At 60.9% G+C, this 24,863-nt stretch overlaps 2 protein-coding genes across 2 annotated transcripts; both read right to left on the reverse strand.

The window, feature by feature from the left end:
• Positions 1–1,495: 1,495 nt before the first annotated feature.
• On the reverse strand, positions 1,496–3,223 carry C12H20orf204 (chromosome 12 C20orf204 homolog). The gene is made up of 4 exons (XM_075528203.1): positions 3,176–3,223; positions 2,277–2,417; positions 1,922–2,074; positions 1,496–1,831 (listed from the first exon to the last, which is right to left on the reverse strand). Exons 1-4 carry the CDS (start codon positions 3,221–3,223, stop codon positions 1,496–1,498), a joined length of 678 nt encoding a protein of 225 aa, XP_075384318.1.
• Positions 3,224–4,600: 1,377 nt separating this feature from the next.
• Positions 4,601–23,668, reverse strand: PRPF6 (pre-mRNA processing factor 6). Its single transcript, XM_075527657.1, has 21 exons — positions 23,479–23,668; positions 21,876–22,044; positions 20,924–21,042; positions 20,258–20,336; positions 19,753–19,929; positions 19,425–19,580; positions 17,195–17,289; positions 16,622–16,778; positions 15,947–16,109; positions 13,217–13,335; positions 12,419–12,637; positions 11,207–11,329; positions 10,065–10,186; positions 8,903–9,041; positions 8,409–8,528; positions 8,137–8,313; positions 7,642–7,775; positions 6,925–7,016; positions 6,408–6,522; positions 5,190–5,316; positions 4,601–4,829 (listed from the first exon to the last, which is right to left on the reverse strand). Exons 1-21 carry the CDS (start codon positions 23,547–23,549, stop codon positions 4,677–4,679), a joined length of 2,826 nt encoding a protein of 941 aa, XP_075383772.1. The 5' UTR covers positions 23,550–23,668; the 3' UTR covers positions 4,601–4,676.
• Between the last annotated feature and the right edge of the window lie 1,195 nt (positions 23,669–24,863).

Here is a 24,863-nt window from a genome sequence, read left to right on the forward strand (position 1 = left end):
CATTTCAAGTGGATTCTGGCAGGAGCCCACAGGGAGGAAGAGTGAGGTTGAATGCAGGGGGCTCCACTCTGAGCAGAGGGGCCACCATGGGCCTGGGGTCCAGGACATGGGGTGATGTGTTCCCAGCCCAATGGCTCCAACAGCCTCTGCCAGCTGTCTGGCCAAAAAACACCGCAGAAGGCTGGGCTCTGGGGCCAGGAGGGGCTGACAGCTCACAAGCCCTGGGGCTGGGCTGGGTTTAGAGAAAGAAGCTGGCTGCCACTGGGAAGCCCAGCCCCTACCTCTCTCTGTCCCCTGCACCCACCACAGGCTCCAGCCACACTGGGCCTTTTCTCAGGCCCCCCACCCCAAGACTACTCCTCCCCTCAGGACACCCAGGCCCTCAGGCCAACTGGACTTCTCATTAGAAGGAAGGATTCATTCACACCAACATGCCTTGGCACCACCACCTCAACCACAACAGGCCACTGCCCCCAGCCACCCACCACCTCTGCTGGAAAATGTCCCAGGTCTTTGCCCACCCAATGCCATAAACGGGAGTGGGGTAGGGAGGGGGACCTTGGCCCACCCCAGCTCAGTGGAGTTGCTCCTCTGACATCATTTCTCTGGGTGGCAGACATCTGGCCCATGTTCTACCAGGTACCACAGTGGTAGGCCTTGATCTGGAGTCGAGGTCCTTCCAGGAGAAACCTTGGTGGCCTGGGGGTTAAGCCCTGAGCTCCTGACAGGCTCTCTGCAAACCTTAGGGGCTATTCTCTGTCCTACAGGGTGCCAAGGGTTGCTACCCCGTCCACAGCAGGGGTTTGGTTTGGGGGTTGATGAGAACAATAAAGAACTACCTTGCAAGGCAGTTCTTCATTGCTCTTATCAGCGTTCTCCCAAAGTGAGGAGATGAGGATACATGGAGGGTAGGTGATGTCATGAGGGGTGATTTGGCCTGGCCCCTTACTTACCCACCCCCTCCTTAACTGGACTGGTGCCCTGTGGCTGGGGCCATGGACCGCTGACACAGGCCAGGGCAGGAGGTAGGTACCATGTGCCAGTGTATACTTACTCCACCTACTGCACTGTGCCGGCCCAGTCCCCAGGCAGGAGACCGCACGGTCCTCAAGAGGCCTGGCCATAACTCTGGTGGGTGGGACCAGCCAGCGGGGCCGTGAGAAATGACCCGGCTGTTCACAGCCCCTCCAGCCCCTCAGGCTTCCTCTGGCCATTTCCTTCATCCGGTTGTTTTGCTCCCAATTCACCCAAGCTTGGTCTCCTCCCACCCCCCATCTCCCACCCCCGTAAAGATTTCCGGCCTCCGAAACCCCACGAAGCGTTCTACATCGTCGCATGGACTCTAGGGCTGCGGGTTTTTTTTGGGGGGGGTGGGGGCGGTGGGTTTTAATGGAACCACAGAAATCCCGTTCTGGACGTCCAGTGCCTTGTCCCCCTCCCCAGAAGGTACAGACTCCAGTGGCCGGAGCCGCAAAGGGCACAGGAAAGCAAGGTCCTACCAACTCCGTTTATTGAGGTCTCCGTGTATCCCAATCCCTGTCCCCCAGCCATGGCTTGCAGGCGACGGGGGAGGGGGGGCGGCTTTCGGCGGCTCGGAACGAGGCGAGGGCGGGCCCCACCGCTCTTGCTCCTCTGCCGACGCGCGGTGGGGAGGCGGGCCTCTGGACGGCCGGGGGCGCGGCCGGGGGCGTGCCGGGGCCGGGGCCGGGCGGGCGCTAAGCGCGAACAGCTTCTCCCAGCAGGTGGCGACGGCCTCCAGGGCGCGCCCCAGAAGCCGCCTCTGGCTCCCGCGGCGCCGGACTGGCCGCGTTGGGAGCCGCCGCGAGTTCCGCTGCCAGGAACGGAGCGGTTAGCTAGCACATGCCGCGCGCGCGCGCGCGCACGCACACACACACACACACGCACACACACGGACTCGCACCTGGTGGGCCACCCAGCAGTGGCGCCGCATCACCGCCTCAGTCCGCAAGGCTACGGTCCATGCTGCTTTCTCCAGCGGCCCGCGGCGGCCCTGGGAAGCCGCCCCTCGCAGGGTCCGCCCTAGGGACGCGATGGACACAAGGATGCTGTCCTCCTGGGGAGGAAAGCGGGAGGCTGGTGGGCATGTGCTACCACCCTGGGGTCGGGGAAGCAGCGGCAGGAGAAGAGGCGGGCGCTCATACCGTGTGGGCTCCACAACGGGGGGCTGCCCTGCCCCGCAGTCCGTGGTGAGGGGTGAGATGGCTACGTCTGGTGCCTCTTGTGGCCCCCTCAGCCCCGGGCCTGACCCTCCTTACTGCTGCGTGCAGGTCCTCAAAGATGACTGCGCGGTAATGGCGAAGGACGTCGGGGACGCTGCACACAAGGAGCCCTTTGGGGCTTGCCCCAGCCCCTGGCAGTGCCAGCAGGAGCACACAGAGCGCAAGCCAAGGGGACACCTGGAGGGGACACTGGATCAGGGTGGGTGTGGCAGCCCTGTGGGGTTTGTGCCCCATAAAATGGGAGAACAGGTTTTCCCATGAAAAGCCCCCAAGGGAACGGAACTTGGCCAGCAGGATGCAAAACTGCCGGGGATTGGGGTCACTGGCCCAGAATCGTCTAGTCACGGAAGGCTGGCTCCTAAGGGCCACATCCCCAGGTCTGTTCTGGACATAGCCCACAACCAGGACGGCCCTTCTCCCCCTAGGCCCTGCCCACCCAACACACAAGCTTGTAGAGCAGGAACCTACCACCCCTGCCCACCTCTCACCCTGACCAGGAGGGGTAGGGGAGAGAGTTCAGATGCCCAGGCCACACCCCACAGGAAGGGGAAGGCTAGGGGAACCCCCGGGGCCACATGGGAGAGATGGCCCACCCCTCAAAACTGGGGATACTGAACTTGTGGGGAGCCCCCCAAAGCCTGCCCTGCAGAGAGCCGTGTCCCCAAACCTGCCCGCCTTGCAGGCCCGGACAAATCTGGAAATCAATCTTGGGAACAGAGTTGGAGAAGCTGTTCCTGCTTCTCAGCCTGCAGGGCCTGGCCCCAGCGTCCCCACAAGGGTGCCGGGCTGACCAGGGTTCCCTGGGACGCCCAGCTGCAAAGACAAGGGTAGCCACTTTGACCTGAGGCAGCCCTCCCTCCTCTATGCAATTCCAGGAAGGCCCGGGCACCCGGACCCTGCCCCTCGGTGCTGGGAACCGTGTGGGAATTTCCCACCACGGGGAAGACGGGCAGTGGGCATCTCAGGGACTGTGCCTTCCCCATCACTGTTGCCCCATGCTCAGCCCCCTCCCTAGGCGGCTCACCATGGGCCTGTTAGAGGCAGGGTCCTCCGGCCGCTGCACACATGATCAGGATCCGAGCTGGAGCAGAGATGGCTGGTGGGGCGGCCACAGCTTTTGAAGTTGGCCCTTCAGAACAGAAGGGGAGAGCAGGGGAGGGAGGGGAGGGAGAAGTGGGGAGGAGGCGACAACTCCCAGCCCAGCCGCCTATCCAATCGCATCTTCAATTAACCTGACCCTGGAGGGAGGGCTGTCCTCTGGTCTGGCCCCAGGCTGCTTGCTCTGGTGGATATGGGCAACCCTGAGGGGGCTGTCTGCGCCCCTCCCACCTCGGACTACGCAGTCAGGCCTCAAGGTCCCAACCTGTCCTGAGGAGCAGCAGTCCGGAAGGAGGAGGTTGCCTGACGCCACCCCTGCCCCCTGGCGTGGGTCCTGCCCCAGCAGCTCCCCTTGGTTGAAGGGACTTCCCGGAAGGCCCCCACTGGCTCCCAGGGCTAGATTGCTCGGGGTCCCCTCACTGATGAATGGGGTCCAGGCCACAGGCCAGTGTGCTGGATAGCTCTGGGCAGCAGGGGGGGCGGTACCCACGGGGTACCCACCCTCAGCCGATAGTCTGTGGCTTCGGACTGTGTCCCTCTGCACAGGGAACTTTCCCTTTCCCCCCCATGACTTGCCCCATGGGCAGGCTCAGTCTCCGATGACCAAGGGAGTACAGCTGTCCGACCGCATAAGGGGGTCCCTTCTGTGGGAGCACTGCCCCCACACTGAGAGAAGGCTCACAAGGCACCACGCCCAGCAAGGCTTGTCATTTAAAATCATTCGAAAGTCCCCTCCACTCTCCCAGGTGTGTGCTGGCCAACAGGAGGGACGTGCCTGGCAGTAGTGTCCCCCAGAGAAGCCAGGAAGGACAGTTGTGGTGCCCTCAAGAGGAAGTCTCCTGTGATAAGCTGAGAGGAAACAATTCCAGCCTCCTCTGTGGTCGACATGCCCCTGGAGGGCTCACTAGGCCCTACCCAGCCTGCACACCACCACCCGGCACCCACCCACTCCCGAGAGCAGTCCTGCGAGGTGCTGGCCGTCCCACTGGCCCTGGGTGTTGGGGGAGCTTGCAGGCACTCAGTGGGGTGTGGGACTGGTCACCGAGAAGGCTTCACCACAGCTTGGGCACCACGGAGCCTCCACGCTTTCTGTGCAGCAGGCTCTTTGAGGCCCAGGGCCACCAGCAGACCCTCCAGGTGACCAGAGACAGGCCCTCCTCTGGCAACGTGACCACTCCCACCTGTGGGCGCGAAGCAGGGCCTGTGGTGAGGCCCGGCCACGACCCAGGAAAAACTGCCGGTCACCAGAACGACACACCATGTGAGAAACCAACGTTTAATAGTGACCTACACAGAACCCCCAAGTCCCCGACTCCTGCCCCCAGGGAGGGCTGGCTTCTAAAACGCATTCTTGATGCCGGCAGCCACCAGCACCAGCACCTCGCCGATCTTCTTTTGCCAGTTGGCGACGTCCTTGGACACTGCGCACCACAGTTCCCCATGGCGCGGCTCAGCATTCTCACAGCGCTTGCTCACCTCTTCCTGCTGCTCCTGGGGACACATGGCCATCTCAGCAGGGTGCCCCCGCCCGGGGATGGTGTCGCAGGCCCCAGGGAGCTCTGGCCCCTCCGGTCCCTTTAAGTGGACTCAAGACAGCCCCTCCCATGGGGCAGGCCACCTTCCCTGAGTTCATGCCTCACTCGGGACCTGACACCTGGACAGAGTGGACATGCCCAGTAGCTGCTGGTGACACGACACAGGCAGCCCGAGGAAAAGGGGGCCGAGATGTGATAACACACCTCTGACCTCTGGCTGACCCCGCAGCTCCCTACAGAGGGGCCCAGAAGCCACCAGAAGCACGGTGAGTGTGGTGGGTGGGGGAGGGGGGGAAGGAGAGGGGTCTCGGCTCACCTCCGTGCCATGCTGCAGCTCAAACTTGTAGAAGAAGGCCCAGGCATCCCCCAGGTCCGAGTCGATCTTCACGGTGCGGTGGAACCACTCCCTGGCCTTGGTGATCTTCCGCTCGCTCCAGAACAGCCTGACCCAGAAAAGGCAGGTCTGCATGGGTCGCTGGGTCACCACGGCTGCCCTGAGGCCCCGTCATGAGCTCTGCCCACTTCAGCCGCCACATTCTGGACTGGCTGTCACCAGCAGGTGCAGGGCCTGAGGTGCCACACCGTGGGTGACCAGACGAGTAGCACGTCAAACACCAGGGGGAGCACGCCCCAGCACAGAGGGAGCACACCCCAGCACCGCCCTGGGCCATGCAGGAGACGAGCCAAACAGGCTCTGAGGTCCCGGGAAGTCAATTGGACAAAACCAAACAAGATCCCTGGGGGTCACCCTGCTGGCCAGCTGACAGGGGTCTCATCTGACTGAGCTTGTCAGTGCCCTGGGCTGAGGCCTGGGTGAACTAGGGCCCTTGACAAGTGTGTGGGCCTGGCAGAAGTGCCCTGGGGTCCCCTGAGAAGGCACCCCAGCCTTTAGATAAACTGTGATTGGGAGGCACAAGCCTGAGGGCAGACCTGGGAGTGGCCGTTTGCTTTAACAAAGCCTTTTATGAGGGTTTACGGCCTGCCCTGTCATCGCGCCAGACATAAATGTCCCACTGAGAGGAAGCAGGAGGGCAGGGCAGGCGCAGACCAGGCTGCCAGGGAAGCCTCCAGTCGCACCTGTCCTCCACTCCTAGACTGAGGAGGGCAAGAACAACCAGGCCAAGGCCACCTGAAGAGCATGGCCCCAGCCGGCGGCAAAGCCGGCCAGGAGAAGGGATGGGACAGCAAGCATGCTGCCTCTTCACAGTGCCACTTGAGTGGGAGCAGAAGCCAAAGTCCTGGTCGGGGACAACTCACAGGAGAGGGGCCTCCAGCCTGGCACTGCTCACCTTGTCCGGGCAGCCCCTTCTCACCCTCTGGCCTGCACTCAGAGGGCCCAATGGGCTCGCTCTCTCTCACAGATGGGCTGGTCTCAGCCCACCCAGGCTTCCCATTCCAGTGTGTACACCCAGCACTACCACTCCATGGGTCCAGCTGGAGTTCCCACAGGAAGCCCTCCAACCTTGGCCCCATTAGCACCCGGGGGTCCCCACAGGGCGGCAGACTGAGGAGTGCCTCGGGGCCAGGGACTCACTTGGCCACAGCCAGGAGCACGTGTGGATCGTGCTCACACTTCTTCAGGGCGTCCACGCTCTTCGTCTTCCGCTGTGGCCGGGCCTCCAAGAACACAGCCTCAGACCACAGGATGCCTGTAGGTTGGAAAGGCGTGAGCCTGGCATGCAGCCCGGAGGGGGTGTCCCATGCCCAGGAGATGTGTGCAGACCCAGCCTTGGAACCGTCACCAGAGATGCCACCTTGAGCCTGCACAAGGGACAGGCCCCGCAGAGGACAGATGAGGACCAGGGCAGGCAGCGGTCTCGGCTGGCTTGCTTTCACAGGGTCATCAGAGAGCAGCAGAGACAAGCCAACAAGCTGACCTGTGGCAGCAACCGAGCCAGGAGGATGGAGGTTGGGACCAGGGTGGTTGCTAGCTCCCACTTTCTCCCGCCTGCCCCAGACCTCGCTGCCTTGCTCACCGCCAGGGAGGGCAGGCCAGAACACTGCTGCGTCTCCAGGCTGCCCATTTCCATGGGGAAATGCCGAGACCTCACCTGAATGGGGGCACTCCTGCAGGGCCTTGGCCATAAGCGTGTTGGCGATGTTCTTCAGGCCGGCCCGGTACTCCAGTCGCACTGACTCCAACCTGAAAGACCAGCCAGCAGGTGCCAGAAAGCCTTGGTGAGGGGCAGCAGTTGGAAAGCCGGCCCCCACAGCTGCTTGGCACCCCACAGCAAGGCCCTCCCTACCAGCACAATGAATACATGCCAAGGTCACACCCACAGTCTGTGTATACTCTGTCCAGTCCCCTGTGCAGCCCACGGTCACTCCACCCTGACCCTGGACGTAGGACTGCTTCCTGGAAGTCACTGAGTTCCTGAAGGTCAGCTCACCCCCCCAATGCCTAACCCTGTCCCCCCAACCCCTGTAGCATCCTGTTGGTTGGTACTTGGTCGCTGCCCCCCACTGCCAGACAGACTCCTCAAGGGTTGTCCAACAGGCTGCACTCACAGGACGGGCTGGAGGACTGGGCTGGAGGACTAGCTGAAGACTGGGCTCGATGAGTAGGATGGAGGACTGGGCTGAACGCTAGGCTAAGGACTGGGACGGCTGGCTGGAGGACTGGGCTGGACTAGGATGGAGGACTGGGCTAGAGGACTGGGCTGAGGACTGGCTGAAGACTGGGCTAAGGACTGGGACAGCTGGCTAGAGGACTGGGCTGGACTGGGATGGAGGACTGGACTAACGGCTGGCCACAAGGCTGCACTCACCACAGGCCAGGGTTTTTCGGATTCTTCAGACGCGACTTTTCTAGGATGGCTCGGGCTCGAGTCAACTGCCCAACCTTCTCCTCCAGCCGAGACAGCAAAAGCCAAAGGGGCGTGGAGTGGGGACACTTCTTCAGCTGTGGCAGGAATACAGACGTTAGTGTGGGCCGGAGATCACACACAAAACTCTGCGGCTGAGGCTGTACCACACTAAAATGTGTGCGAGCCCGTCACCCACTGTGAATCCCTTTGGGTCTTGCACACAGGCAGCAGTCCCCATGCACCCCTGCCTGTGCACAGCTCCACAGGCTGCCAAGACCCTGCCCCCCCCCACCCCACACTGCTGCAGGCCTCCCAGGCCCACCAGCTCAACCTTGCTTTAGGCCCCCTAGGATCACCCCCAGCTGTAGGCTTGCCCTGGCTCACACGCCTCCCTCGCCCCCCATGGGACTGCCCAGGTTCACCTTCAGTCATAGCTACACACCCCACCCTGCTCACCCCTTGGCTGTAGGCCTCACGGGCCCGCTCAGGCAGCCCCTGCTGCTCCTCGACCTGCCCCTTCATCATCCAAAGCTTGGGGAAGTCCTCGTAGTGCTTCAGGGCCTCCTCACACAGCTCCTGGGCGGCTATAAGGCTCCCCAGCACCCACTCCAGCTTCACGGACTTCATGAACACCTGATGGGGAGGCACGGTCGTCATGGCCCACCCACCTGGGGTTTGAGTGCTGCCCTTCCCTGGACCCAAGGCAGCCCTGTCTGCTGGCTGCTCACCCGGGCAGTGGGCGCACTGCTCCGTGCCTTGGCCAGCAGCCTGCGTGCCCGCTCGTATTCGTTGTTCTCTGACTCCAGCTTGACGGCGGCCAGCCAGATCTCCTCGCTGTTGGGGTTGGCCTATGAGGTGCAGGGGACCAGAAGTTGATGGTCACTTCTTGGCGCTGAGCCCTTCTGGGTCATGGGCCAAAGAGCCAATGTGCAAACGTTCCCGGTGTCAGGGCCGCATGATGAGCCAGGCCCAGGGGCACAGTCTGCCCACAGCCTTAGTCTATGTGGCTAGGGACCTCGTGACCCCAGAGGGTGGCCTGCATTAGGACCAGGTGTACTTGTTGCCAGTCCCCACCCCCCAGGCTCCCGGGCAGGAAGACACTCAGCCCGAGTGCCGGCTCACACCAGCCCCGGCAGAGGACCTGGAGAGACACTGTGTTCTGTCAGGGCGCTGAGCCGTGTCCCACCAAGGCTCAGTGGCCCGAGGCCACCTACTCACCCACCTGGAAGGCCAGCGCCAGGATGCTCCGTGCAGCCGGCACGTCCCCAGCCAGCCACTTGGACTTGGCGCCCATGAGCCACAACACCTCGGCCTTGGGGCAGTGGGCCACCGCCCGCTGCAGCAACGCCTCCAGGGACTCCCTGCAAGTACAGGCACCACCAGGGCCATAAAGCTGTAAAGTCTCCCTGCTCCAAAGTCCGCACCATAAACACTTTATCGGGTTTATGGGGTGAGCTTGGGGAGTCGCCTCCTTCTCCACAAAGGCCCCGAAACCAACTACTTGGGCGGGCGGGCAGGACAGAGCAGCCATTGTTCACACCTGGCATGCTGGCCTCCGGGAAAGCAGGCAGCAGCCCCAGGGGCACGCAGCGCCATCCCACCAAGGGCTGCCCTCAGGTACACAGCCCATGTGGGATGTCAACCCCAGGGGAACCCGACAGAGCCCCTCTCATCAGTTGGGGGAGCAGGACCAAATGTCACCAAGGTGAAGGAGGGCACCGCACAGGGACCCGCTGCTGGGGAGGGTGTCCTGGGGCCACACCAACACCCACAGCATGGTGGGGAGCAAACACCCGCAATGCCAGCTGCTCTCAGAGCTTGGACAACTAGCACTGCGTGACAACCACATCAGACACACCCACCCACAGACACCCACCCAGAGGGACACACCCACATAGAGACTCCCAGACAAAGACAGACACATAGACACCTCCCCCCACCTCCACCCCTACCAGGAGTTAGTGGAGAAGCTGCCACCACTCCACCTGGCAGGAGGAGAGGAAGGGGGAGCTTCAGGGCAGGTGGGAAGATTCGGACTAAACCACCTAAGAAACAGAGGGACTGAGGGTTCAGTGTCCCGGAGACAGCTATGGAGGGAGGAGGGAGGCCCAGGGGAGCCAGGCATTTAGGACAAGCAATTGCAACACCTAATTTAATCAGTGTTTACAGCCAATCAGGCAGATCCGAAACGTTTTTTCAATCACAGGACATTGTAAAGGCCTCCTCGAAGTGCCAAGAGCAGCCAAAGCCGCAGCAGTCAGTTCAGAAGGAATGAAAGCCAGGCCTCCGCCCACCGACTGAGCCTCTGCAGGGCAGGGCGGGGCTGGCCCGCAAAGCGGGGGTGGCCCACGCAGAAAGCCCTCACCCTCCGGGCAGCGGCCCACCTGGTGCCGTGGTTCTTCTCAAAGTAGGCGGCACGCAGCCACACGCTCTTCTTGCTGGGGAAGACCTGCAACGCGTGCGCATAGATGGCGCGGGCACACTCCAGGGCGCCGTGGGCCACGCACTGCGGGGAGAGGCACCGCACAGTCAGGAAAGGTTGTGGGGACGGGGACTCGCTTCTTCTAACACCCAGGACCCGCTGAACAGTCAACACAGCGGGACGCAGAGGCAAGGTGGCAGTGCAGAAGAGCAGGACCACAGAAACGGCGAGAAGGTCCACTGGGCAGCAGGTGGGTCATGTCTCAGGACTGGCACAGGTGGAGACGGCTGAGCAGGCACCTAGACTGCAGCAGCGCTTCAGGAAACGCCACCAAGTGCGGTTGGAGACAGGCATTTCCCACCGCCAGCAAAGTCTGCACAGCTCCTGGTCAGCAGAGGCAGCGCAGCCTAGCACAGCCCAGGGCGCGGTGCTGGGCACATGGCCTGTCCCATCGCAGGCCTGCCCTTGGCCCCTGACCACCGAGCTGGAGAGGCACCCACGGACATACCCAGATGCAACTTCGTGGACATTGCCCAGCCCTGACAACACGCAGCCCCCCTGTGCCGACCCAGCAGCAGCCCAGAGACCCCTGACCCCCAGAATGACCTGTGGGAAGATATGCTGCAGGTGATACGGCCAGGGACCAGGCCTAGTGGGACTGGAACCCGTGTGGCGCTCTCTCTCACCCCGGGGCACCGCCCACACAGGACTGCAGAGGTGGTGAGACGACGGGAGACACAGGCACACCCACACCCAGGTCTCCGTGTCTGTGCACGTGCATGTGTGCATATGAGCATGGTGAGTGTGCAGGAGTGAACGCAGAATCTGAGTCTGTGTGAGTGAGTCTACGGGTGGGCACGTGTGTGCATCAGCATGCACAAATACCTATGGGTGGTGTGTGTGCCGAGTTAGGCAGTATATGTGCACGTTTGAGAAAACTAGGTAAAAGGCCTTCTTGGTTCGGTTCTTTTCTGTCAGTCTGAAACCATGAAAGGGCCTGCCAGGCCCCTGAGCTGTGGTGGGGACCACACCAGCGCATTTGCAGAACCTCCATCTAAGGTGGCCACACCACAGAGGGCAGCTCCAGGTGGGAAGGGCACTCACACTGTCGGCGTCCTCCATCCAGGTGTGCTTGCGGTCCTCCTCCTCAATCCCGATGCCGATGACGGCGCGCATGACTGCCTGGCAGGTGGCCACGCTGCCAGCCTTGTCTCCCTCCTCTGCGTCCTGGGGGGACACACACTGGCTAGTCAAGAGCGCCTGAACACGCGTGACCATGCCTGCTCCTCACTGCCCTCCAGGTCCCTGTGTCTGTCCCTGCTACCAATGAACAAACAGCCCCAGCAAGAGGGCACCTGCTGTGCAGAGCCAACGAACAGCCAGCGTGGGGTCTCTAGTGTACCTCCCGCTCTTTAAAGAGGCCCTGCAGGGAACCAGAGACAAGCTGGCATACAGGAGACAACAGTCCCGAGTGGGTGGAATTCTTGAGCCAGGCAGCAGGTGCGGCTCGGCCACAGCAGGTGCCCATATGCCCCAAGGACATGGGAAGACATGGTGCCCACAGCAGGGCTCGAGCAACATGGTCCTGGCCCAATACCACTCCGCTCACCCCCACGCACTGAAACCCACTGGGGAGCGACCCAAGCACATGCCTCTGGCAGCTATACCCACAGGGTGTGTGCCCAAGTGGGCCTGTGTGTGTGTAAGCCTGGTGAGAGTGTGTGTGTGCAGGAGTGTAACAGCATGTGCATGTCAGCCTGTGCAGTATGCGTGACAGCAGGTGTGCAAGAACTGGGTGTGGTGGGTGTGATTGTGTGACGTGACTGTGTGTGTTTCAGTGTGCTGTACAACAGCGGTTTCCAACCTGTGCGTCTCGACCCCTTTGGGGGTTGCACGACCCTTTCACAGGGGTCACCCGATTCCTAACAGTAGCAAAATGATAGTGATGAAGTAGCAACGAAAGTAATTTTAGGGTTGGGGGGGAGCGGTCACCACATGAGGAACTGTATGAAAGGGTCCAGGTATTAGGAAGTTTGAGAACCACTGCTGTAGGAGAAGGGGCGTCTGCCCAGGGATATTCAGTGGATGACCCAGGGAGGGAGGAAGAGGCACCACAGACCCAACTCAAGTGCTGGGTCAGATGCCCCCAGAGCCGTGCCTGGATGGGGGCCTACAGGACAAGTGGGTGAAGCGGACACAGTGGATAAGGCCACTTCAGATGGCACAGGCCATGGGCCACATGCCCACACAGGAAGCTCTTCAGAAAACCAGCCAGCTCCTGATGTGCACCGGGCCCTGGCTTGGCCCATGGCCCACCTGGATCCACTGCTCCCTGTTGATCTCCACGCCGTTGGCCCGCAGCGAGGTGATGGCACGGTCGATGATCTTCTCCACCATCTGCGTGTTGCCGTTGGCTTCCTCCAGCTTGGCGGCTGTGATCCAGATGTGCCGGTCCGTGGGAATGTTCTCTCGGGCTTTGTTCAGGACCTTGCGGGCATTCTCATAGGTCTCCAGCCGCGCCAGAGCAAGCCAGAGCTGAAGGGTGAGACACCAGGGCCTGAGTAGCCCCTTGGGCAGCGCATACTGCTCTGCCCCCACCCCGCCCGCCGTGGGCAGACCCAGCAGGCGGCTTCCCGCTCAGCACAGAGACACCCAGGGCCTCCACATGCCGCTTGGACCTCAACTGCAGGCCGGTGAGAGGCCGGAACAGTGTGGCCCTGTCTGATTGATTCTGGACCAGCACTGTTGATTCTGGACCAGTCTGCTGCCAGAGCATGTGTGCGGATTCTACTTTTAAGTAAATAAATTAAGATTAATTTGGCGAATTTCACAACGCCCTTTGGGTAATTAAAGACATGCTGGGCGTCCTGAAAGCAGGTCGGACGGTCAGTACAGCGAGTTCTGCAGCCATGAGGCCAGTGTTGGGCCTCGATTCCAATCACTGGACCCCTCGGATACAAGGGGGCTGTCCAGAAGGTCCCCAGGGCTGTCAGGGGCTGGGGCTGCTGCCTCGTCTTTCTTTCGGAGTAGCAAGTGGGTATGGACTGCTGGCCTTTGGTTACCAGCTTAACCACTGCCCCACCTGGGCTGCTCCCGAGAGTCCGGCCAGCTCACCTCCACGCTGGTGGGGCAGCACTCCACGGCCCGACTGAGCATGATGCGTGCGTCCTCTGGCTCCTCCAGCTCCACGGCAGCCTTCCACAGGCGGACCGAGTTAGGGACATGCTCGAGGGCTGGGGGGCGGGGGGAGTCAAATGAGACATCATGTTGGAGTCGAGCAGGGGTGCGTCTCCACGTGTCTCATTAGCAAGGGGAGGGGCAGGCTGACCGCTGGTACTTTCCAGAGCACTCACAGGGTCAGACTCATGCTGGTCAGCTGTGCGCCCAGTGGGCGGCACCTGGGCCACACAGCATGTGGGGATGGCCAGGGCCCAGCAGAAACTGCCCTGCGACCCCTCGGGGCCAGGAACGCACGCACCCGACCCTGGGAGGCAGAGGTGCACTCGGAGACCACCAGCCACCATGGTCACAGTTGAATAGGCATGAAGCGACAGTGGTGGTGGCTCGCCCCCCATCAGGTGTGCCAGAGTCCCAGTCACCACAGGAGGTGGCCGCCCACTTCACCTTCCAAGCACCAGCTAGCTCCTCCCGAGTCACCAGCAGCCACATGCTCAGGCCCAGAAACCAAGGGGCTGGGGCCTGCGCTAGGCATCCTGATGCAGGGGGCCGAGAGGCCACACAGCATCACGTGGCAGCCCTTCCAGCGGCCTGCGCTGCCTGCAGGCCCCCAGGCCCATGGCCCTGTACATCAAACACCAGACAGATGCGCACCCGCCCGTCTGCAGTGAGCAGGGGCTTGGCTCCCCATCTCTGCGGTGGGTGCTGGCTGGGCCTTCCCAACAGGTACAGTTGGCATGGAGCCTATTGGCAGAGACCAAGCTCCCCAGCTGTCTGCAGAACAGACGGCTGGCCAGACGGAGGTGAGCGGGATGGCTCCTGCCACTACCTCAGAGCAACCAACGGCAGCAGGGCACCACACTGGCACATACCCACACACAATCACAAGCAGACACATGACATACGCACACCACACATGCACGTACACACAACACAGCACACAACGCACACAGAAACACACACAGACCCACCACACACACACTCACCAGACACTACCCCTGACCCCCTACAGACACAGAACACACATATACTGTGACAGCTATATAACCTGGTGTCAGCTTGAGACTATTAGAGAGTAATCAGGTTGCAGCTTGATGACCTCATTTAGAGGCACAATGGAGATAGCTCACTGGAGGCCAGATACTCTCTCGGCTTGTCTCCCTGCAAGACAATCCTGATGACAAGCCACATGGAGCTACACTGATGGAGCCAGAGCCCTGGAGCTGGAGGAGCCATGTGGAGACCCACTCCAGCGCTGAGATGCTTCCACCGCCACTGGATCCACAGACTTTCCACCCAATGACCTGTGATCTTCCTGCATTCAGCGTCTTTGCATGTGTTGTGTGAGTCTGAAGAGAAATTTATAGATTGGTATTGACATATGGACTATTATCGGGCTTATGGAAGACTGATCTGGGGTGTTTTCTTACTATACAATTGCTCTTTGATATAAAGTTCTCCCTCATATACGTGAGCATCTATGTATTTGTTTCTCTAGTCTACCCGAACTAACACACATAAATATCACATTTGAGCACAGAAATACCCACCAGTTGTACAAACATACACACCACACACACACGTCACGTAAACGCGCATGCAGATACACCAAACACCAAGACACAAACACACTCACCACACACGCACTCTTGCATGCGGGTGCGTGCACACACACACACCAGCACCACCACTCCAGGGTGAGCTGTGAGCAGGGCCACAGGTCTGCTGTCATATGGCCTCCCCATCCCCCAATGTCTCTCAGCTCACTAGGGCTTTCTCAGAGCGGTCCCTCCTCCCACAGGCACCTCTGACCACCCCTGCCAGCACCTAACACTGCTGCACACCCACAAGTTGGACACAGGCCAGGAGTCACAGACCACCCCGCGCAGTGCACACCTTGGAATGCACCGAGGAGGGGAGCCTCCTCCTCCTGCCGCCCCTGGAGGATGAACCAGCCCTACCCGGGCCACATGGGCCACCCGGGCCACTGCTGCTGTGTCCCAGGTGCTTGTCAACCACCTCGGAGCCCTTCAGCTCAGCCACTGCTCTGAGCAGCCCACCCCTGGCGGTGACCTCACAGCCTAGACACAGGAGAGCAGGTTCTGGCCCAGAGCGCCAGCAGGGCTCACTAGTGACACAGCCGAGACCGGCAGCACAGGATCCCCTGAGCACCAGCACACATGGTGCTCACTGCCACACGGCCCTCACTCCAGGAAGAGGCCAGGCTGGTCCAGACGATTGGCTTCCAAACTTATTTGGCCTATTGCTCCTTAAAAAGAAGAAAAAAGACCCAGTGCCCCTGGAATGACAAATGTTTGTACTACTGCCCACAGCCCAGGATAAAATGCAGGCATCTGCTCTTGAGGTTCCGAATTGTCCTGCAGGGGTCCTGGTAATATAATGCTTATGCACTAGGTTGCTAATCAGGAAATCAGCAGTTCAAAAGCACCAGCCACTACTCGGAAGATGAGGCTTTCTGCACCAGTAAAGTTAGTCTCACAAACGCACAGGGCCTGTCCAACAGGGCCACTGAGACTCGATGGCAGTGGGTTTGGATTGTCCCAGTGCCCTTGGGGACGGCATTGCCCAAGTTGGGAGCCGCTTCTCTGGCAGTGCAGAGGCGCCACAGCCAAGGCCTGGGTCACCGAGGAGTCACCAGGCACTCACCTTTCCGCAGCACTCGCTTCTTGGCGCGCATGTCAGTCTCCAGTTCTGCAGCTCTGATGTAAATCCGAACAGACTGTGGGAGGTGACGGACTGCCTGGGCCACCACAGCCTTGGCTGTGTCCCCAGGTTGCAACCTGGCTGCTTCCAGCCAGACATCTTCACTCTGGGGCAGGAGAGAGCAGTCAGGGCTCATCACACCAGCACCCTAAGGAGTGCCCGTGGCTTCTGCCATCGGCCACATGCAAAGGCCAACCCAGGGCAGTGCTTCAGTGCCTCTGCGTCCCAGCCCAAGGCTCACGTCACTCCAGGACAGACGGGGACTCACAGGCAGAGCAGCTGCACCTGTGTCTGAGGCTCTAATGAACATGCACCACGCAGGGCCCCTTGCTATGAGCAGTGAGCATCAACACATGGCCACCAGCACAGTGGCCGCAGCTCACAGCCCATGAAGCATATGGCAGGGCATTGGGCCCTGAATGTCTGACTTCTACTTCGGGCGCCATACATTAGGTCAGGTGGGAAGGGGAACTGACTTGCCCTGTTAATAAGAGCTCTCAGCTATTTCCTACCGGGTCAGCAAAAGGCAACGGCCCCAGCCAACAGGGCCTGCCCAGCCAGCGCCATCACAGGCACCCAACTTTTCACTGCTGGCCAGCAGCTGGAGCCCTCCCTCACCTTGGGGCACATCTCTGTCCCTTTCATGATGAGGTTCCGCGCCACCTGCAGCTTCCCTGTGACTTCCTCCAAGCGGGCTGAGGCGATCCAGGCCGGTGGGTGGTGAGGGTTCGTCTCCCGCACTGATTTGAGCAGCAGCCGTGCCTTCTTGATATCACTGTGGGAGGGGGCACCTGGTCAAGCCCCCCCCGTGGCAGGTGGGCCCGGACCACAGAGGAAGCGCACTGTGCAGACAGTCCTGGGTTAAGTCACCGCCCAGCACCCAGCTAGTTGGCTGGGTGACAGACACAGTTGGTGACCTATCCCAGACCTAACACCAAGTGGACCGCTCTGTGAGACACACTGGCCAGTACCCAGCTGGCGGTCCTCCTCAGTGCCTGGCACCAAGTGGGCACCTCCTGAGCATGTGACTGCAGAGGTGGTGCAGGGGCTGGGGGGTACCCTGCTACCAGCCAGTGTTGGCAATGCAGCTCTGGCACAGACACAGACCCGCAGGCAAGAGAGCCACCTCCATCGAGAACCCCTGAAAGACCCAGTCTTCTCACTCCCTTGCCCCCCCCCCCCCACACTCACTTGATGTCCCCGCCGTGCGTGGGGATCATGGAGTTCAGGTCTGTCAGATAGCCTTTGGGGTCAACCACAGTTTGGCCACTCACCGAGTCAGATACCTAGGGGCAGAGCACAGCAAGTCAGCTGGACACAGCAGGGAGGCCAGGTAGGAAGGGGGCGGTGGCACCAAGATCACTGCCCAACCTCCGGCTCCCAGTGGGGACATGAGCCTAAAACAGTTTTTAAAAACACAAAAAAACTGCAGGAAAAAAAGCACATTTTACTTGATCTCTTCTCCAGGTGCACATTCACGAAGTGCAAGTGCCTGTGCTGCAGACAGACCCCCAGGCACCTGATCCAGAACTCCCATACCCCCTGGAGCCGGTGTGAGCAAGTCCCCTGCCCGTCCTCATCCTCCTAGCTGCCCACGGCCCCTTCCAGAAAAAGAACACAATTCAGTGCAAAAGGGATTCTCTGCTGGATGCCGCCTGCCTGCTCAGAGAGCCTGGCAGTTTTCTGCTGCCTTCTGTGGTGCACCGTGCCACGGTGGCACCCCTGCAGCTGTCCCCATCCGGTCCTCCTTCCAACAGGAGGTGGGCTTTGCAGAGCATCTTGCAGATGGCAGAAACACAGCAGATCCCTCCTCGACTGAGATGAGAGGCAACAGACACGGAGGGGTTGCCCGGCCACAGCCCTGAAACTCTGAAGACAAGGGCAGCACCTCGTGCTCACAGTAAACTAGCTCTGGCAGTTGGACACTCTACTGTCAACTTGAGGAAGGGGTGGGGCCTAGCCTGAAATCGGGTCGCAGCTCGATGACCTCATTTGGAGGTGCTACAGTGATAGACAGCTCACTGGAGGCCAGACCCACTCTCACTGCCTTTCCTTTCCTGCTATTGAGACACTCAGAGACCTGAAGGAGCCACGTGGAGACCCATGCCAACACTAAGATGCTTCCACCGCCACTGGATCCACAAGACCTCTACCAACTGGCCTGTGATCCTCCTGCATTCTGCACCATTGCATGTGCTGCATGAGTCTGAAGAGGAAGTTATGAACTAGTATTGGACATATGGGCTAATATCGGACTTATGGACTTGATCTGGCCTGGGCTGGGATGTTTTCTCAATACACGATTGCTCTTTTATATAAAGCTCTTTCTTATACACGTGTCTATTAAATTGTTTCTCTAGTCGATTCTAGTGATCAGAACAAGGCTGAGATATCACCTCCCCCAGCACGGGCAGCAAAATCCTGAGAAGCAGAGAACAATTGTTGGCCAGTGGGGTGGGGTGGAATGGGGCAAGACGAGGCCTACACACTGCTGAGGGGGTTGTGGTGGAGTAGAGCCAAGAGAGACCCCATACTGCTAGGGGTCAAAATGGTATATCCTCACACAGCCATGAGGAGAAACTTTCTAAGATGCAGCAACCCCCATTTTTGGTCAACATCCATAGAAATGCACAATAAAGCGGAGCAGATGGGGTGGTGCGTGTTCACAAGGGCAAAAAGAGGCAAATGCCTAGTGGAGCCGTGTGCTTCCAAAGCAAAAGGAGCCACGACACCCTTCCCAACATGGACAGACGGACACATGGAAGTGGGCTGAGGTGAGTCGAGGCTGTCTGAGAGCAGTTACCAAGGATACACAAAAATCAAAAGGTACCCAAAGATAACCAATGTGGATGGTCGCCGGGGTAGGCAGGCAGGGAGAGAGTGTTAGCTAGAGGGTCTCCAGGTGTCCCTTGGCTGACGGGGAGATGGTCACCATGACCCAGTGGGAGGCTTGCTAAGGCTTGCCAAAGGCTGATCTGGGACCTAACCCTCCACCTAGTTCACAGCAGAGTGTGAAAGAAAAGGCAGACTACCACCTCTCTACCAAGTCCGGGCACGGGGGCGCCGAGTCGGAGAGCAGCACTCAGACAAGAAACGAGGAAAAGGCGGGGGCTTGCTTGCCATCAGCACCGTCCCGTGGGGGCTTACAGGACATCTCACTGTTCACTTTGCCACTTCTGTGGAGGCCCCCCCTTCCATGAGATGCACACGCAGCTCTCCACGAGCCCTTGTGGGATGCTAGCCATGAGGTCAACAATGGGGACCAGCCACTGCTGTGGAGGGTGTCTCCCAAACCTATGGGGCCGCTGTACCCTGTGCAATGGGGCCGCTGGGTATCTGACTCTGCTGGATGATGGTGAGTGAAGGGTGTGAGCTGAGCTATAGCGTCAAAGGAGTTTTCAGGCACAGGTCCCCACCTCACCTGGCTCAGCCTCATGTCCATCAGCGTGTTTCTTGCCTGGCCGATCTTCCTCATATCCAGCTCACCTGTGCCAGGGGTCATCAATCCTGGCGTCATGCCACCGGGGTATGGGGTGTTCAGGCCACCCGGGTAGGGGGTGTTCAGGCCGCCAAATTGCTGGAGCGGGGTTGGTGGGGGGGGTGGGCATACAGGAATGTTTGGCTGAGTGTGTGCACTCCCTGCAGACAAGCCCCCCCCCCCCGAGACCGCAAAGGGGCCAATCGTGCAGGCAGCATGGCCACAACCCCACCCCCGTGCGTCAGCCCCTTCACAAGCTCCCGAGGCTCACTGTCTGCCGGGGGTCCACGGACGTGTGGCTCTCCCCGCTCTGCAGGTGTTTGGCAAAGAAGCTGTCGGGCACAGGGGTCAACTTCTCGTAGCGCGGGTTCCGCTGGCGCTTGTTCCTAGCATCGCCCACCTCGGGGATGCTCAGCCACTCCTCCTCTGTGACTTCCGCCAGCTTCCGCTAGGAACATGCCAGGAGATTACCTCGCTGGCAGACTACCCCGCCAGCCGAGGAATACCCAGAGGTCCTGTCTCAAAAAGGATCTTGGGGCACAAGTGGTTTTGTACTTCACAGAGAAACTAGCTCAAGAAGGGGCAGAGAGGGCAGGCCCCGGGCCCCACCTTGCTGGTGGGTGAGGCAAGCTGCCAACGGGGTGTCTGAGACTGAGTCCTCCCTCCCCAGCTATCTCCCGGGGACTAACTGAAGGCAGGCCGGCTCCGAGGGCCAGTCACCCGAGCCCAAGCTGTCAAGAAGCAGCTGAGTGGGACATGGCCTCCCACTTGCTCACCTTCAGATCGGAGAACTGCTGCTGGATTTTGGGGCGCTCCATACGGTACTTCTCAATTTCCTCCTTCTCCCTCTGCTCCCTAGAAGCACAGCAGACACTCAAAAAGTCAGAAGCCATGGGGGAAGCACCCCACTGCTGGTGGAGCCTGCAGGTAGGCCAACAACCGGCACGGTTCAGGAGTCCTGAGGGCTTCATGCTCCTTTGCCACATCCAGGTGGTTTCTCCTTCCCTTACCACTGGCCACCGCCCCTCGCCCTGCGCCCTTCGCCCCTCGCCCTGCGCCCTTCGTCCCTCGCCCTGTGCCCTGCGCCCCTCGCCCTGTGCCCTTCGCCCTGTGCCCTGCGCCCCTCGCCCTGCGCCCCTCACCCTGTGCCCTGCGCCCTGTGCCCTTCGCCCTGCGCCCTGTGCCCTGCGCCCCTCGCCCTGTGCCCCTCGCCCTGTGCCCTGCGCCCCTCGCCCTGTGCCCTGCGCCCCTCGCCCTGCGCTCCTCGCCCTGTGCCCTTCGCCCCTCGCCCTGTGCCCTTCGCCCCTCGCCCTGTGCCCTGCGCCCCTCGCCCTGCGCCCTTCGCTCCTCGCCCTGTGCCCTTCGCTCCTCGCCCTGTGCCCTGCGCCCCTCGCCCTGCGCCCGCCAAGCTGGGTGCCAAATGCAGGAGCGACTCGTCTTACCTTCGTTCTTTCCTTCTTTCATCCATTCTCTTATCCAGAGCCGCGTAAATAGCATCCGCTTCCTCATCATCTTTCTCGTAGGGCCCGCTGGAGAAGAGGCTCCCTGCATAGCCATTGAACTGAGAAGCAGACCACACCCTCAACTGCAGCTTCCCACCAGGGGTAAGAGCCCCCAGGAAAATGCTCCTCGACAAACTATCTCCTGCAGGACAAGCCCGAGCTGAGAGCCCACCCACAAAGCAGCCGAGTGCCCAAGACTGACACTGCCTGCTACGTGAGCGGCCCAAGGAGACCCGAGGAGTAAATACAGCTGGGGGTCCGGTCCAAGCAAGTCCTGGACCAGAAAGGGCACGCTAGGGAATCACTGGGCCTGCAGCCCAGGCAGGTGTGGTTATGTGCCGACCAGCTGGGCCCTGTCTCTGTGGCTCAGTAGGTAGGTAAAGATGCAGTCTTCCTCCATTTCCACACCAGAGCCTTGTTTACTAGAAGCCCATCGAGTTCTGGGGAAGGAGGGCTACCCCGGGCCAGTGCAGTGAGGAGATGTAGATGTTACCACCGCAGCAGGCTCACACAGCAATTTGTCCTATTGTTATTTTCCTTGTAAAGTTTCCAGGAAGTGTAATGTCAGTTCAGATTGGACAGTTAAAAAGCTAAAGTGCTTTCTCCTCACTGAGGAAAGCTGCCATCTCTTAGAGCGCCCATAAAGCAAACCTTAACTGGCCATAGGCTGGACCTGGGCGCTCAGAGGCAAGCACAACACGGACACCAATGCCCCCTCCCCCCCGCCAGGTTCTTCACTAAGTGCAGGCATGATGCCCTAAGATGTCTCAGTGTGAGATCAGAGCATAGAGTAAGCACAGCTGGCCGCCCCTCACCCGCTGCTGCATCTCTTGGCGCCCACTCAGCCACCACAGGAGACATTCAGGGCACCCCAGAGGGCACCATGCACTACCTCATCATAGTTGGTGTCATTCAGGTCCTCGTCATCATCATCTGCAGCCTGGTTTTTCTTCATCTGGTCGCCAACAGTCCTCTTGCCTGGCGGGGCATGGCGGTCATCCACAGGGTCATTGGCATCTCGGGCAGGCCCAATGTCTGAGCGGGTGGTGAAGCCAGTGGCACTGCAGGAGAACCCAGGACCCCCATTGGATGCTGCCCCTGTCACACCTGGCGGAGCCTGCTCCTGTGCTCTCCCCAACCCCACTCTCGCCACCCCCCTCCATGAGGAACACCTCTTGTCTACCTTGAAACCACCCCAAGGTCCTGGGGTGGTGAGTTACACATGGCCGATTGCAGACTCGCTGATGTGCTCACCCCTCCAACCGACCCAGCCCACACCAGGGAGACCTCTTCCCACCCAAGGCTTCTCTGCACTGAGCAGTATGGCTTCTCACGGTCCAGCTTCAGGTTCTCAATAATTTGCCCACCACCTACCTCCCTGACTACCAGTCCTTCAGACCCTGCCCATCCAGACCCCTCTCCCACTTGGTGGTTGGTCTCCCTCGTGCCTGCCTGTCTCCCTCCGACCCGCTTCGAGTTCTTTTGATTCAACATCTGAAATCTCTCTTCTCTGACCAGAGAAAGGGCCCCCACTGGAGGTGGACAACTCGTCACCAGCTTTGCTCTGCTCTGCCAGTTTCAGCCTGGACAAGGTCTCAGAGCCCTGGGACCCCATCCACTCGCTGCTTGGTCCACTCACTCAGAACCCTGGGCCTGTCGCCTGGGTCCCTGCCTCTCCTGTTTTAACGGCCCACACACAGCCCAGTTGTCTGTCTGTCTGTCTCTCCACACTCTGCTCCAAAGCCTGGACCGAAGGCTGTAGAGCGAGCGCTTCCTGATCTCAGGACCCAGGTTCTCCATCTGTTCCTCTTTATGCAGCTGCTGAAGCCAATCCTTCCCCTCCCTAGACTGGCAGGTAGTGTGTGTGTTCGTGTGCGTGCACAGCCAGCCGCTATGTAGACCAAACAGATTCTAACTCAGGAGACGGAAGGAAAGAGGCCCCCATGCAGAACCCAAAGACAGCAATGCCGGCATCGGGATTCAACAGCCAAGGGTGGTCGGCCAGAATGCAAGCCCAGTGGAGCACAGGTGCCGTTCTGGGGGCCAAGGAAGAGCAGCTCAGATGAGCCAGGAGGGCAAGGGTGCAGTCCGGAGACGCCTGAACAGCCTGTCCACTGAGGAAAGAGGCCCCAGGTCCCCCTGGCCCAGTCTATCACCCAGTCGAGCGATTCAAAAGTAGCGCAGATATGCGTCTGAGGCCCAAGCTGCTCTCCTGGGCCCTCCACGAGGCTGAGGCCGAGCCGCCCAGTACCTCCAGAGCGTGCCGACTGCTCTCGGTCGGCTTCGTGGCGATCAGCGAACGGCCCTGGGTCCCGTGGCCGCACGGAGCAGTGAGGCAGGAGTGAGCACGGGGCTCCTGCAGGGCCCGGCAGGCCAGCAGCCCTCACGCCCTCAGTTCCCCGACCCTCGGGATTGCCCGGCCCCCCGGTCCCCAGACCCCTCAGGTGCCCGAACCGAACAGCTTCCCGGAGCGCGAGGCCCGGCCCAGCGCTCACCCCCGGCCCAGCCCCGGCACGTAGCCGAGCGGGGCGGGCATGCCCAGGAACGGCTTCTTCTTCTTGTTCATGGCGGCAGCGACTCCAAGCACACGGCAGAGGACCGAGGTGGCGGCGGCCGCACCAAAACAACGGAGACCGCTCTCCCGCGGCCTCCACGCCGGAAGAGGATGCGGCAGTACGTCATTCGTGCCCCGGAAGCAGAGCGGGCCGTCCGTGAGGAGCCCCGCCCATCAACCGCCTCCGAAGGAAGTTCTGCGGACGCTGCCCTGAGGGCTTCCGACCGCGGCGGTGGGCCGGGGTGCGGCAGGCGCATGCGCGTGAGCGCCTACTTTGGGGAGGCGGGTAATGCTGAGGGGTGGTGTCAAAGGACAACGCCGCCCTGGACGTACCTACGGAACCCCAAAACAAAGCCTGTGACATTTTGTTTCCTGAGAGGTTCTTGGTGCGGTTCCCGATGAGCCTACCCCAGGTCCGCTCTCTCAAAGCAAAAGCCCAACCGTCCTCTGCCAACCTTACGCCTGCGTCGGGCGCGCGGGGCGCGCGGGGCTGCGCGGGGCGCGCGGGGCTGGCGATGCGGGCGCCCTTGTGTGCTCACGGCTGCTAGGCGCTGTGGCGCCCGTTTTCCGGGCTCCGGTGCAACCAGTCCCTGGTGGTCAGCACACGGGCTCCCCACTCCCGCGGGTCCCTGCGCGAAGGCACCATGGGTTCCTGATGGAGTCTAATGCACAGAAAGAAATGTCAAGTCGGCACCTGTGTGCGGGCCCAGGCACCTGGGTAAATTCCCGGAAGCATTTGTCCACGCGTGTCACGGGGCCTGTCTCCAGGTCCGAGTCCACGTGCGTGCGAGATTTCCCAGGAGCATGACCCGGGTCCTGGAGCAGATTTCCCTGCCCCAGCCCTACCCCAGAGGTGTTCTTCCCGGTTCGTTCGTGAGTCAGATTGGGGACTGCGGAGGCAAGGTTGAAAACGCGGTGGGTGGGTGGAGTAGTAGGTGCCCGTTGGAGAAAGGCCTGGGGGAGGGCTACGTTGAGGAGCTGAGCGCTTAAGCCTGGAGAGCATGGTGGGGAAGGCTGGTGGGGAGAGCCCCCAGACGCAAGTACACGCCCCCACCACAAACACACGCACCCACGGCCCCCGAGATGCTCTCACGCCCCCCTCCCAGAAACCCCGGCCCACGTCCGCCCCTGGCAGGTGCACCAGGATTCCCGTCCCGGGCGCCGTGCCCAGGTGCGCACAACCGACCCTGGCCCCGTGTAGCCCCTCTGCACACACGCAGACTCGCGCGCGCGCCGCCACACTTCGGAGCTCCTGGAGCGCGCCCGGCGCAAAGGGCTTGACAGGCAGGTGCCTCGCCGCGCAGACTCGCCGGACGAACGCGCGGA

Source organism: Tenrec ecaudatus, chromosome 12 (assembly GCF_050624435.1).
Source record: "Tenrec ecaudatus isolate mTenEca1 chromosome 12, mTenEca1.hap1, whole genome shotgun sequence".
NCBI classification, from domain to species: Eukaryota; Metazoa; Chordata; class Mammalia; order Afrosoricida; family Tenrecidae; genus Tenrec; species Tenrec ecaudatus.

What these genes read in the sequence shown, in the direction of transcription:
- C12H20orf204 (XM_075528203.1), bottom strand. Translation starts at nt 3,223, where the DNA reads ATGGGGAAGGCACAGTCCCTGAGATGCCCACTGCCCGTCTTCCCCGTG. An exon ending in CACTGCCCGTCTTCCCCGTG is followed by an intron (nt 2,418 to 3,175) that starts GTGGGAAATTCC and finishes TGTCCCCTCCAG; the next exon opens with GTGTCCCCTTGGCTTGCGCT. An exon ending in ACTGCTGGGTGGCCCACCAG is followed by an intron (nt 1,832 to 1,921) that starts GTGCGAGTCCGT and finishes CGTTCCTGGCAG; the next exon opens with CGGAACTCGCGGCGGCTCCC.
- PRPF6 (XM_075527657.1), bottom strand. Translation starts at nt 23,549, where the DNA reads ATGAACAAGAAGAAGAAGCCGTTCCTGGGCATGCCCGCCCCGCTCGGC. An exon ending in GGACAGAGATGTGCCCCAAG is followed by an intron (nt 16,110 to 16,621) that starts GTGAGGGAGGGC and finishes CTCCTGCCCCAG; the next exon opens with AGTGAAGATGTCTGGCTGGA. An exon ending in ACAGGGAGCAGTGGATCCAG is followed by an intron (nt 11,330 to 12,418) that starts GTGGGCCATGGG and finishes GTGTCCCCCCAG; the next exon opens with GACGCAGAGGAGGGAGACAA.